Source organism: Stegostoma tigrinum, chromosome 8, assembly GCF_030684315.1.
Source record: "Stegostoma tigrinum isolate sSteTig4 chromosome 8, sSteTig4.hap1, whole genome shotgun sequence".
Taxonomy (NCBI): domain Eukaryota; kingdom Metazoa; phylum Chordata; class Chondrichthyes; order Orectolobiformes; family Stegostomatidae; genus Stegostoma; species Stegostoma tigrinum.
Window position 1 is genome coordinate 34,171,708 of NC_081361.1, and position 12,525 is coordinate 34,184,232.

The 12,525-nt window shown below is 42.0% G+C and overlaps 1 protein-coding gene across 2 annotated transcripts in view; it reads right to left on the bottom strand.

Annotated features, from left to right (window-relative positions):
- Positions 1–1,244: 1,244 nt before the first annotated feature.
- LOC125456590 (regulator of G-protein signaling 8-like) overlaps positions 1,245–12,525 on the bottom strand; it is a 47,544-nt gene continuing 36,263 nt past the window's right edge. For both annotated transcript variants that reach the window (XM_048539838.2, XM_048539839.2), the window contains 3 exons: positions 11,629–11,690; positions 5,412–5,578; positions 1,245–2,130 (listed from right to left, as the gene is read on the bottom strand). In XM_048539838.2, coding sequence (XP_048395795.1) covers positions 1,930–2,130; positions 5,412–5,578; positions 11,629–11,690 — 430 coding nt within the window. In that variant the 3' untranslated portion in view covers positions 1,245–1,929. The remainder of the gene's footprint in view (positions 2,131–5,411; positions 5,579–11,628; positions 11,691–12,525) is intronic.

Below are 12,525 nucleotides of genomic sequence, written 5' to 3' on the forward strand. Positions count from 1 at the left end.
CATCAATGGAAAACCGTCTCATTCCAGAGATGCGCAAGTCATCTGTGATCTTTCTACCTCTTTTAGAAGTGTGTGCCTGGTTCTCTCAGTGCTGCCACAACACCCCGCATTGATGTTCCTGCTGCATTTGTAGGACCACGTGCCTTACAAGGATGATTGCTGGGGGTGAGGGCCCTGTGAATGGCTGTTAATTCCATCATGGAAACCATCCCCCTCTCCACCCCACATTGAGGCAGATTGCAGACACAATGCAGCCATTCTCACTGGCTAGGACCATGCTGGAGCAAGTGATAGACTGGCTGGAGATTGACTGATCTGGTGGGGCCTTGCAGTGTCCTCCAGACAGAATGTGAAGCATAATGCTGTGCTCTGCACAACTGGAGAAGGTAATGAAGGGATACAATGGGTCCTGACAAACTGGGAGAGTGGGAGCAGTCTTTCTCAGAGGAGTGTGTGGACGTGGAGCAGGAGGAACATCACTTGCAGCATGATAGGAGCCAACAATGTCAGGCACCACAGGCCACACTAGAATTCTTTGACACCTGGCTCCTGTTGATGAGAGCTGTGTGCAGTGAGCACAAATTGGTTGTAGTTTGGTGCTCTGTGTGCAAGCACCCAGAGGCATATGCAGCTTCTGTTTGAATGACTTCTGTTCCTTTTTGGTGTTTATAAATAAAAGTGCTTTTTTTGAGATGACTGAAGTGTTCCTTGCATGTGATGGCACCCTATTGAAAAATGACAAGATGCTGACCGCTGCAGAAAGAGTAGCAGTGATTTGGAGGGAGTTGTAAATGGGGTGTGGCTCGGGTCAGGTAAGCTGTGTATCTTGGAGCTTAAAAACAGTGATGGGACTAGGATTGTGCAATTGTAAGTGCAGGGAAAGTTAGTCATACTTCCTCTGTGCCAGGCAAAACATTGCTGGGCCACTACATTGACGTTGAAAGGTAACTCTGGGCTGCAAGCACTTGACAGAGCGCATGTCTGGTGTCCTAAGAGAGGGCATTTGCAGGGATGCCAGCATATCCTGGCATTGGTAGATATGCTTTGCAATGCTGAGCAGGAGAATCAAGACAGCATCGGGCGAGAAGTTCATGAAAGGTAGTTAATAAGATAAGCTTGATAAGGGCTAAGATAAGATAAGGGTTAATAGCATGAGAAACCTCACTGGGCCTTGAGGAGAGAAATCTTCCATCAAGCTCGACAAAAATGAATTTACCAAAATATGGTGAGATTAAGCCCAATGATTTCTCACAAACACATTTTATTTGATATCTCATTTAATAAATACACTCAGACTTAAGGGGACAGGGATGATAAATATACAAATGGAATTGCTTTTAAGGAAAAAACATTTTTCACAAACACAGTGTGTGTTCAATCAACAAATATCTATTGCATTACAAACACTAGATTTAAAACAACTGTTTTCACTTCAAACACTTAAATGCATGTGCACTAGAACAGTTATTTGATCTGACACTGCCTTTACATCTCAATGATGTCAGGGCAGGAAGAGCTGTTTCATAGAACATAGAACATAGAACAGTACAGCACAGAACAGGCCCTTCAGCCCACAATGTTGTGCCGACCATTGATCCTCAATGGTCCTTCAATAAGCCTCAGATTAAAAGAAACAGAAGTGTTATCCGAATGTCATCAAATAACTTTGTGGCAAAGACAAGTTGGGGTTTAGGTGACTGGCATTGGGGTAAATCCATCTGGGTGAAGACTTGCTGTCAAAAGAAGCTGCATTCCGTGTAACGGTTGAAAATTAAGAACAAGGGAATACCACGGCGAAAAGTTTTTCATCTATCTCGTTTTCACAGCAACAATAATATGCAACAGCAGAGTAAAATTCATGAGTGGGATGGCACAGAAAATGGAGTAGAAGAGAACTCTCCCTGTACACTTTGTTCTGATTAGCCTTCCTCAGCTGAACCTCCATTGTGCCTGGCTATTACTTTGTGTCTGGTTTAGCACATCCAAGTAAACCTTTGATCTCAGGAACCTGGGATAAGAGTCTCTTTCCATCAGGCTGTAGATTCTTTTCTGTGCGTCGTTAAAGCAGCTTTGGGCTGGCTCCAGAAGGTTCTTCCTGGTCAGCTCCCGAGTTTGAAAATCGAGGTTTACCTGTGGAAGAGAGATTGGCATTAACTGCTGTGTAGCGACATCGGGTAAAGTGCAGTCAAGGGAGACAGATTTTGTCTTGACTCATCGTTTGCGAGGGATGGGGGAGTTGAGAGAGCCATGCATCACATTGGCTGAAAAAAATAAAACATTTTTAGATGCTGTCAGAGTGCAAATACAAATTCAGGACTTTGTGGGTGGCCTTTGTCAGCATGAGGGGCCTTCAGTTGGTCAGCTTTATTCAGTTCTGGTCATCTCATTATTGCGAGGATGTGTTGTATGAGAGAGGACACAGAAGAAGCTTTTGGGAATGTTACCTGGGCTGAAGAATTTTGTTTAACTGAAAATATTGGATAGACTAAGATTGTTTTCTTTGGAACCGAGGATGATGTGGGGAGATGTAATTAAAATGTATAAAACTATAAAGAGTCCAGATAGATTTTTCGTATCCATCTATTACCCTTGGCCCATGAATTCAGGACATAGATTTAGAGTAGGAGGTGAAAACTTAGGGGGGGATTCGAGAGGAAATCCATTCACTCTGGGAGTAACATGGATCTGGAACTCACTGCCTTAAAGTCTAGAAACGGCAGAAAATGGCATTTGACTTTTTTGATTTGAGCTCTCTAGATCTGCCATTGAACTGCCGTAACAGAGAAAGGCTGCATACCAAGAGCTGGAAAGTTGGATTAGTTTGGATGGCTACTTATCAGCCTGCACTGATATGATGGGCTGAGCGGCCACTACCAGGATACACTATCGTGAAGTTCATGACATCAAAGTAAACTAGAAATGAGCTGACTTTTTTTTGAGCCACTATGATGTGCAAACAATCACATCTTTAAGCTCATTCCAGGTAATGAACATATAGCTATAAAATAATTGCCTCAGAATTATGTATTTCAGCACCGTTCTGTCAGTTTTCAGGGATTTTAATGGGAAATGTGCATAGTACGCAAAAAAACTTGCAACTCCTTTAGTTCAGGTGAACATCATTTGTAGTCAGTGTGAAAAATTTAAATGCTTGTGTGTAATGCGTGAAATGAGGCAAACTTGATTAGGGAGCTTAAGATGAAGGAAACCCTAGGGGGCAGTGACGGTAACATGATAAAATTCTCCTTGCAGTTTGAGACGGAGAAAGGGGAATCAGATGTAACAGTATTACAACTGAGGAAAGGTAAGTACAAAGGCATGAGAGAGGAGCTAGTCAGAGTTGATTGGAAGGGGAACCTAGCAGGGCACCCAGTGGAGTAGCAATGGTAGGAGTTTCTGGGGGTAATTCGGGTGGCACAGCAGAAATTCATCCCAAGGAAGAAGAAACATATTAAGGGGAAGATGAGGCATCATGAACGTAAACTAGCAAGTAATATAAGAGAAGATTGCAAGGGGTTTTTTTAGACATATAGAAGGGAAGAGAGAGGCAAGAGTGTACATTGGTCTGCAGTTAAATGAAGTTGGAGAAGTAGAAATGGGAACAAAGAAACGGCAGAGGAACTGAATAAGCACTTGGCATCAGCTTTCACAGCGGAAGACACCAGCAGCATGGTGGAACTTCAAGCAGGTCAGAAATGTTGTGGCCCTCACTGAGGAGATGGTGCTAGGGAAGGTAAGAAGTCTGAAGCTAGATAAAACACCCGGGCCAAATGAAATACACCCCAGGGTTCTGAAGGAGAAAGCTGAGGAGATTGTGGAAGCATTGGTGATGAACTTTCAGGAATCACTGGAGCCAAGGAGGTTCCCAGAGGACTGGGAAATGGCGAAAGTAACACTCCTATTTAAGAAGGGACAGAAGCACAAGACAGGAAACTATAGGCTGTTAATATAGCCTCAATTGTTGGTAAGATTCTAGAGTCTGTTACTAAGGGTGAGAAGTGCTTGAAAACGTTGGGCTTAGTCCACATGTGTTTGTCAAGGAGAGGTTATACTTAGCAAATCTGTTGGAATTCTTTGAGGATGTAACAAGCAAACTACACAAAGGAGAGCCAGTGGACACGATCTATTTGGATTTCCAGAAGGCCTTTGACAAGGTGCCACACAGGATGCTGCTGAATAAGACAAGAGCTCATGCAGGTTAAGGGCAAAGCACTGGCATGGATCGAGGATTGACTGACTGGCAGAAAGCAGAGAGTGGGGATAAAGAGATTTTATTTTAGGATAGCTGCCGGTGATGTGTGGAGTTCTGCAGGGATCTGTATTGGGACCACAATTATGCATTATTAATGCATTATACCTTATACACATGATGACACATATAGTATACATTAAACATTATACACATTATAAATTAACGATCTGGACGAAGGTGCTGAGGGCATTGTTGCTAAGTTTGCAGATGACACAAAGTTAGGTGGAGGGACGGGTAGTGTTGAGGAAATAGGGAGGCTGCAAAAAGATTTGGACAGGATAGGAGAGTGGACAAAGAAGTGGCAGATGGAATACGTGTGGGAAATTGTGAGCTATACACTTTGTTAGGAAGAACAGAAACATAGATTATTTTCTAAGTAAAAGGGTTCAGAAATCTGAAGCTCAAAGGGATCAGGGAATCCTAGTTCAGGATTCTCTTAAGGTTAACATGCAGTTTCTGTTAGCATTTGGCAAGGCAAATACAATCTGATCATTCATTTTAGGAGGGCTAGAATACAGGAGCAGAAGTGTACAGTTGAAGCTGTATAAGGCTTTGTAAGATTGCATTTGGAATATTGTGAGCAGTTTTCCACCCCGTATCTAAGGAAGAATGTGCTGCTATTAGAGGGGGTCCAAGGAAGGTTTACAAGAATGGTCTTGGGGGTGAGGGGCTTGTCGATATGAGGTGGGCATGAGGAACTTTGGTCCATACTCAATGGAGTTTAAAAAGATGGGGGGGTGATCTGAAAGAAATTTACAGGGCACTGAAAGGCCTGGATAGAGTGGATAAGGAGATGTTTCCGCTAGTTGGAGCGACCAAGACACATGGACACAGCCTCAGAGTGAAAAGACAAACTTTTAGAACTGAGGTGAGGCACTTCTGCAGCCAGAGGGTGGTGAATCTGTGGAATTCATTGCCACAGAAAGCTGTGAAGGCCAACTCACTGAGCGTATTTAAGACTGAGATGGATAAGTTGTTGATTATTAAGGGGATCAAAAGTTACGGAGAGAAGGCAGGACAATGTGGTTGAGAAACATCAGCCATGATTGAATGGTACAGCAGCCTTGGTGGGCTGAATGGCCTAATTCTATTTGGCCTAAAATATATTTTATGGCCTTTATCTCACTGGGTGTTTTTTTTTAAAGCATCAAATACTTGCTTCTTTTGGAGCTTGAACATCTATAAACTCGGAATAGATCTTCTTTGCTTTCGAAGTGAGTTTTGCAGGAGACTTGGTTTTTTTGTAGTCCTCACAGGCCAGCCAAAATTCAATGTTCTCCTCACTGTATTCTGAGCGGAGGAATTCTCTGAAGGCAGACAGGCCATCTGGTGAGGGAAAATCATACCAAGTGGTTATCATAGTATAAACATTTTTCAACTTGGTGATTCTGTTGCTAGGATCAATATTATTTAAACATGTCATGTCAAAAAATTCTCCAATAACAAATTGCAAATATAAATTTATGCATGCAGTGGCATTTTAAAGGGGCAATTCTTCCTGGAATTTTAATCTCATGCTCTGAATGTTGACAATGGAATGTGGAGAGTCTAATCGCTGCATAAGAACTCTGTTAGTTTGTTAATGTGATCATTTTTGTGACCCTTTCCCTCAGATAGGATTAGAGATGCCAAAACTATTTTCCAAATCTTAAATGAGTCAAAATTGATTGGTAGGAGTTTTGATCCAATGAAGGTTTGGGGTATGGCTTGCATCTCATTAGTGTAAATTTTAAATTTGTGTCTTTATGCCATCTACAATAAAAACGTCATGGCTATGAGTTGATAAAAGTTAAGACAGCATTTTGTTTGAATTCCTTGAAAAGGACACATTTTCGTTAGCTCTCAATATTTTGGAAATGTCCAATCACTCCTTCAATCTATTGGAATCTCTCCCAGCATTTTAGCTTTTAAATTTGGGCTTTGCTTTTTGTTTTATTCATCTTTAGTAGATATGCATCGCTGGCTGGCCAGGGTTTATTGCCCATCCCAAGTTGCCCTCAGTGTGCAAGGATATGCAGGCTTGGTGGATTCGGCATGAGAAATGCAGGGCTACAGGGTGAGGGTAGAGGGTTGGGTCTGGGTGCGATGCTCTTCAGAGGGTCATAGAATACACACTGACCCTCTGAAAAGTATGGGCAAATTAGCATAGCCAATCCACTTAACCTGCACAATTTTGGACTGCAGGAGGAAACCCAAATAAACACAGGAAGAATGTGCATAGACACCAATGTAGGAATAATACAGCAAAATAATGAGGCAGCTATTTCTTGCTTGCCATTAAAAGGCCAATATTACAGACAGATTTAAAATGATTACTAAATATCCACAAAGAACAAAGAAACCTACAGCACAGGAACAGGCCCTTCGACCCTCCAAGCCTGCGCCGATCAAGATCCTCTGTCTAACCTGTCACCTATTCTCTAACGGTCTGTGTCCATTTGCTCCCTGCCCATCCATGTACCTGTCCAAATATATCTTGAAAGACACTAACGTGTCTGCATCTACCACCTCTGCTGGCAATGCCTTCCAGGCACTCACCACCCTCTGTGTGAAGAGCTTTCCACGCGTATCTCCCCAAAACTTTCCTCCTCTCACTTTGAACTCATGACCCCTCGTAATTGAGTCCCCCACTCTGGGAAAAAGCTTTTTGCTATTCACCCTGTCTATACCCCTCATGATTTTGTAGGCCAATAGCTTTGTATAGATATTTTCTACTTGTAACCCTCACTAAATTTACAAGATCAAATTTGTACACACACAAAGTTCCAGCTTTAAAGTTTGATATTCCACAGGGGTAAGTTTTCAAAAACCACCTTCAAAGTATGATTGCATGGTAATTTTTTAACGCATGAGAAGTTGCTCTCATGAGAAACGTAACTGAGCACATGATAAGAGCACTTTTCCCATGGACTAATCCTGGTAACACAACCTTGGATTGACCCTTTATCTAAGCCATACTCTGGGATTCTTGGGCAATGGGACAAGCTCCAATCACTTCTCCATCTTTCGCAATCTCGCTGTAACTGCTCTTCTGTTTACATTATCCAGCTGGCTTCAAAATATTTGGACGTGAACAAAATATTTTTCTGGGGTTGGCCACATATTCTACTGTAATATGTTTTCACATCAAGATCTTGTACAGTAAGCTAAGCTTTGGACAGACTTGAGCTTTTAATATAGTCTACATTTTTTTCTCCCTTGATCACTGCAGTAGTCAGTAAAGAAGGGAACTTCCTACATATTTTCACAACACTGCTGACTTCTTAAGCTGTTTCTCGATACAAATCTGTGCATTGTTAGGATTTCAAGTCTAGGGGGTGTGTTTTTAAGGTGAGAGGAGAGAGATTTAAAAAAGACATGAGGCAAATTTTTTTACACAGAGGGTGGTACACAGATGGAACGAACTTCCTGAGGAAATGGTGGATGTGGGTACAATTACAAAGTTTAAAAGATATTTGGACAAGGCCATGAATAAGAAGGATTTAGAAGGTTATGAGCCAGGAGCAGACAGGATAGACTAGTCTAGTATGGGATTATGTTCGACATGGACTGGTTGGACTGACGGGTCTGTTTCCATGCTCTATTGCTATGATTATGACTGCATTGAATCCTTGATAGTATTGTTAGACAAAAACACAGATTTTCCTCTCAGGAAACAATATCTTTGGAATTTAGAAATGTTTTGTATGTTGCCAATTGCCTTATTGTTCTGTGCAGCTTCACGTTACATTGAGCTCCCACTAGTTGATGGTGATGTTGGATCATCTTTGGGTGGAGACAGTTGAATCCTGAACAAATACACAGAGCTGTATTTTGCAAAGCTCCCACATGTCCTTAGTATGAATGCTTGACTGGTAATATAAACTGTGACTATTACCATTATGCAACAGACTGGCCTTTTTTGTAAAACAAGTGCCTCTGGTATTTTAACTTACCAATGACCCATTCTCTACCACTGATGATTAGAAAAGCCCTTGACTCACCATTGAGAAAAGAAGATTGTTGGCAGCGGACTATCTAGATCAGAATACTATGTGCTGGTAACACTGATGCCTGAAAATATGACATGGTGAGCTGTGGTGCAGATTGGGATCTATTTAGTTGAACCAAATGGGACGTGATTGGTGATGGGTAGACAGAAACTATTTGTCACTGAAGAAGGAAGAAGAATTTGTTTTGAAGAGCAGCAAATGTACCACTTTAAGAGCTTTAACACGTTCAGAAGACAGTAGCTAAAATATGAAAACTGACAAATGACCAGCAGCAGCCATGGAAGAGCAATAGGGCAAGTTCAGCAATCCATAGCCAAACTTTCACAAAGAAACCGGTTATAAGTGCAATGATAACTGTGGGCGAGGTTGTGTGGAGGCAAAAAAGCCAATCACACTGAGTACATGAGAAAGGCCTTAGTCAAGAAGATTGTGTAGAAACTAAATGAGGATTTTGGGAGTAAATTTTGAATTCTAAAAGAAAATGGGGGGTGGGACTGGGTCTGGGGGGAATGAAAATTGCATAAATACCAGCAAGAGAAGGCAAGGGGTTACAAAAAAGAGGGTTCTCACTCTCAAAAATAGGCATCACCACTGTTGCATGTAGGCACCACAAGGAACAGCGTCACCAGGGACATTGAGAAGAGTCAGAAAAGTAAGTTATGCTGGGCTCCAGTGTTGGTTGCCTATTGTTGCTGTGTGGTTTCCAAGTATTGGGAAGTGGTAGAGGCAAGTACAATTACAACATGTAAAAGTCTTTTGAGCAGGCACATGAATAGGAATGGGCTACATGCGGGCAAATGGGACTAGTGCAGTTTAGGAAACCTGGATAGCATGGTCGAATTGGGCCACAGGTTTAGTTTCCATGCTTTATGACCCTAAATTAGTTAGTAGTTAAACGGAGGCTAGCATTGTTCATTGTCCAATGTAAATGCCTCTTCCACGACTTCTTGTGGCAGGAGTACACCTGCAGCAATCCTGCAACAGAGACCTTGAACATGCATGGGTCGGGGATGGTCAAATGTGGGCCTAAGACTGGGCTCTACCTCTTAATGTAGCATGGATCCATGCAATGACATATTAGAAGAGCACAGTTCATGGACTGATACATGAACTCCGCGGTTAGCAAACTGGGGAAAGAGGATATCAGGTGTTGAGCTGCTGTACCATTTGTCCATAGACTTTGGGCTCTCCCACAGTATCCTCTGTTCTTTGATCTACCACTTCTTCATGTTTGGCGAAGGTTGTCAAACAATTATGAAATGCCTTTTTGAACTGTCCAGAAACCACTGCTCAGATTGTGACCTTCTCCTTTAATTGTCCCAAACACTTTTAAATTTCACTCACAATTAATTTTTCTATCGAGACAAACAGGAGGCTGGAAGAACACAGCAAGTCAGGCAGCACTGAGTCCTGGAGAAGATTAATACCCAAAACGTTGACTGCTCCTTTCCTCCAGAAGCTGCCTGGCCTGCTGTGTTCTTCCACCCTCCCTGGACTGACCTATCCCCCCCTAACTCCCCACCTACACTCACCTCTACTGGCTCCACCACCACCTCTTTGACCTGTCTGTCTCCTCTCCACCTATCTTCTCCTTCTATCCACTTCCCTATTTATTTCTGAATCCCCTTCCCCTCCCCCATTTCTGAAGAAGGGTCTAGACTTGAAATGTCAGCTTTCCTGCTCCTCTGATGCTGCTTGGCCTGCTGTGTTCATCCAGCTCTACATCTTGTTACTTCATGTACTTCCAGCCTCCTGTTTGCCCACCATGGATTCCAGCACCTGCAAGTATTTTTTGTCTCTAATTTTCCTACCTGCTGGTTTCACTCCTGGAACTGTGTGAGCCTAGTCCCTGGAGGTGTGTGTAATTGCTCAGGTGTAGTTAAAGTGGAAAATGCAGGGCAATTTGCATTGGAACATGAAAACATATTCTCTGTGGGACTGCTATCTACCTACAGACAAAAATTGGGTCTGCCAGTATTTTAGTCACATCGAACTACGTTATATTTTTTGCATAATCTGTTTGTGTACTGTAAAGGCTTATATTTGCATAATTTCCTTTCCGGTGCATAACCTCCACATGCGAATTTGTTTGGTGTGATTTACCTCCTCAACTCCTTCTGGGTGAGAATATGTATGGGGAGAGTAAAGGTGGCATTGTGAGTCAGGCTGCAGATTGTGGGTGGAGGGGTGTTCATCAGAGAGATAAAAGGCTGGGTAAGCATGGAGAGAGGGTGGCCAACCTGGTGACCACATCGGCAAAGGCACTTGGCTTGAGGTGGTAGGCTGGGAATATCCAGCCCAGTGGTTGGGACGGTGTGATCTGAGATCCCTTGAGGAGGCATCATGGAAAAGAGTCTTCAGCTCCCTAGCCCTGGAAACCCATTTTGCAGCCATCGAATTCATATGGCCACTAAACTGCTAGAGTTAATCCCCTAGGAGGTAGAATCCAGTCTTGAAGCCACAATGAACCATTTCTGACCCATGTAATAATTATAATGATAATTTTAACTAATGTAAAGATAGCAGGAGTATTGTATGCAGTTTTAGTTTTCTTTCCTGAGGAAGGATATTCTGGTTCTGGAGGGATTGTGATGAAGGATTACCCGACAGATTCCTGGGATGGCAGGACTGATGTGTGAAGAGAGACTGGATCAGTTCGTGCTATATTCATTGGCATTTTGAGGAATGGGAACAGAGGTCTTGAAGAAACCTATAAAATTCTGACAGGACTGGACAGGGTAGATTCAGGAACCCAGAACTAGAGTTCATGTTTAAGTTTACAGGGAGGCTTTAAGGACTGAGATGAGGAGAAATTTCTTCATCCAGAAAGTTGTGAGTTTAGGGAATTCTCTGCCGCTGAAAGTGGTTGAGGCCAAAACATCAAAAGTTTTCTAGAAGACTTTTAATATAGTTCTTAGGGCTAATGGGATCAAAGAGTACGGGAGAAAGTAGGAACTGGATACTGAGTTGGATGAGTAACCATGAGCATACTGAATAGCAGGCCATAAGTCCCTATTCATGCTCCTATTTTCAATATTCCTAAACTGTCAGCCCCAAACTCATTTTTAAATTCCAGATATGGCTCTTAAATACTAGCCCAATACCTACTGCACACTGTTTAAACAAGAAATAGGTGCATTTGTGTTGCTCTGCTGTCTGCATTCAGGCTTAAATGGCCCTCCCATTCATTCCAGGCATCAGCATTCATTCTGGACAATGCTCCGCATTGTATAAAAAAACTGACAAAAACACTTTTAAGCGATTTCATCTCATTTGGGCTCATTCTTTTTTCATTACATTGCTATGATCAGTTCTGAAGTGATGCTTCAATACCTCATTGCTGTCTTTGTATTTTCATTCCAAATAGTGCATTACTGTACTTACACTTATTAGCCAGAAGGAGACTGAATGATTCGGTCCATTGCACAGCTTCTTCTGTGGACAGCCTTGAAAAATCCAAAGGAAAATAATTATTTTTATCCAAGAGTTTTAATTAGTTTAATTTTTAAAGGCACCAGTTTTTCAGCAAGCATAATTCCTGTGCTAAGATGTTCTGTAATTTCCTTGCAGCATCCAGTGAGTACCCTTTCCTTAACTCCAGATATTGCACAGAATTCTACAGCACTGAAACTGCTCTGAGCCAGTGTTAACTCTTCATGCTAGTCTCCTCACATCCTATTTCATCTCACCTTATCGATAAGTCTTTCTATCCTTATTTCCCTCAAGCGCTTACTGAGCATTGTGTTAAGTAACGTTGATTGTGAGGAGAAAAAAGACATACCTACATAAAGCATTTGTTACCTTTGTTGCACGGTTAATAGTATGTTGTGACAATGGTTTCCAATTCTAGTAATTACATGCATTGTCAGAACTGCGGTGTGTATTGTGCAGGTCTGTAAGTGTATTCTTTATCATTTTTAACTATTTGACTTCATTTCTGACAGTGTAAAAAAAAACTTCCCTGTTCGTATACACTCTGTTCATCTTTTACATTTCACATTTCACACACTGTGCCACAAGGTGTTGTGTGTGTATGCCAGCTCACCACACTGCTCATGATGAAGGTAACTACCACTATTCAACTACAGGATCCGTTTGATCTAAGTTGTTCGAAATAAAAGCACTTCCACGAAGATTCTTTTGTAGTTTACATCATACGGTTTGCTGCTTGTTATGAATCAGTTGCTTGTCATATTGTTATAATAGAGTGTTTCAGAGGCTTTCAGATATTAGATGTCACACATTCAATGGTCCTGATAGTGGGTGGTATTTAATGCTAGA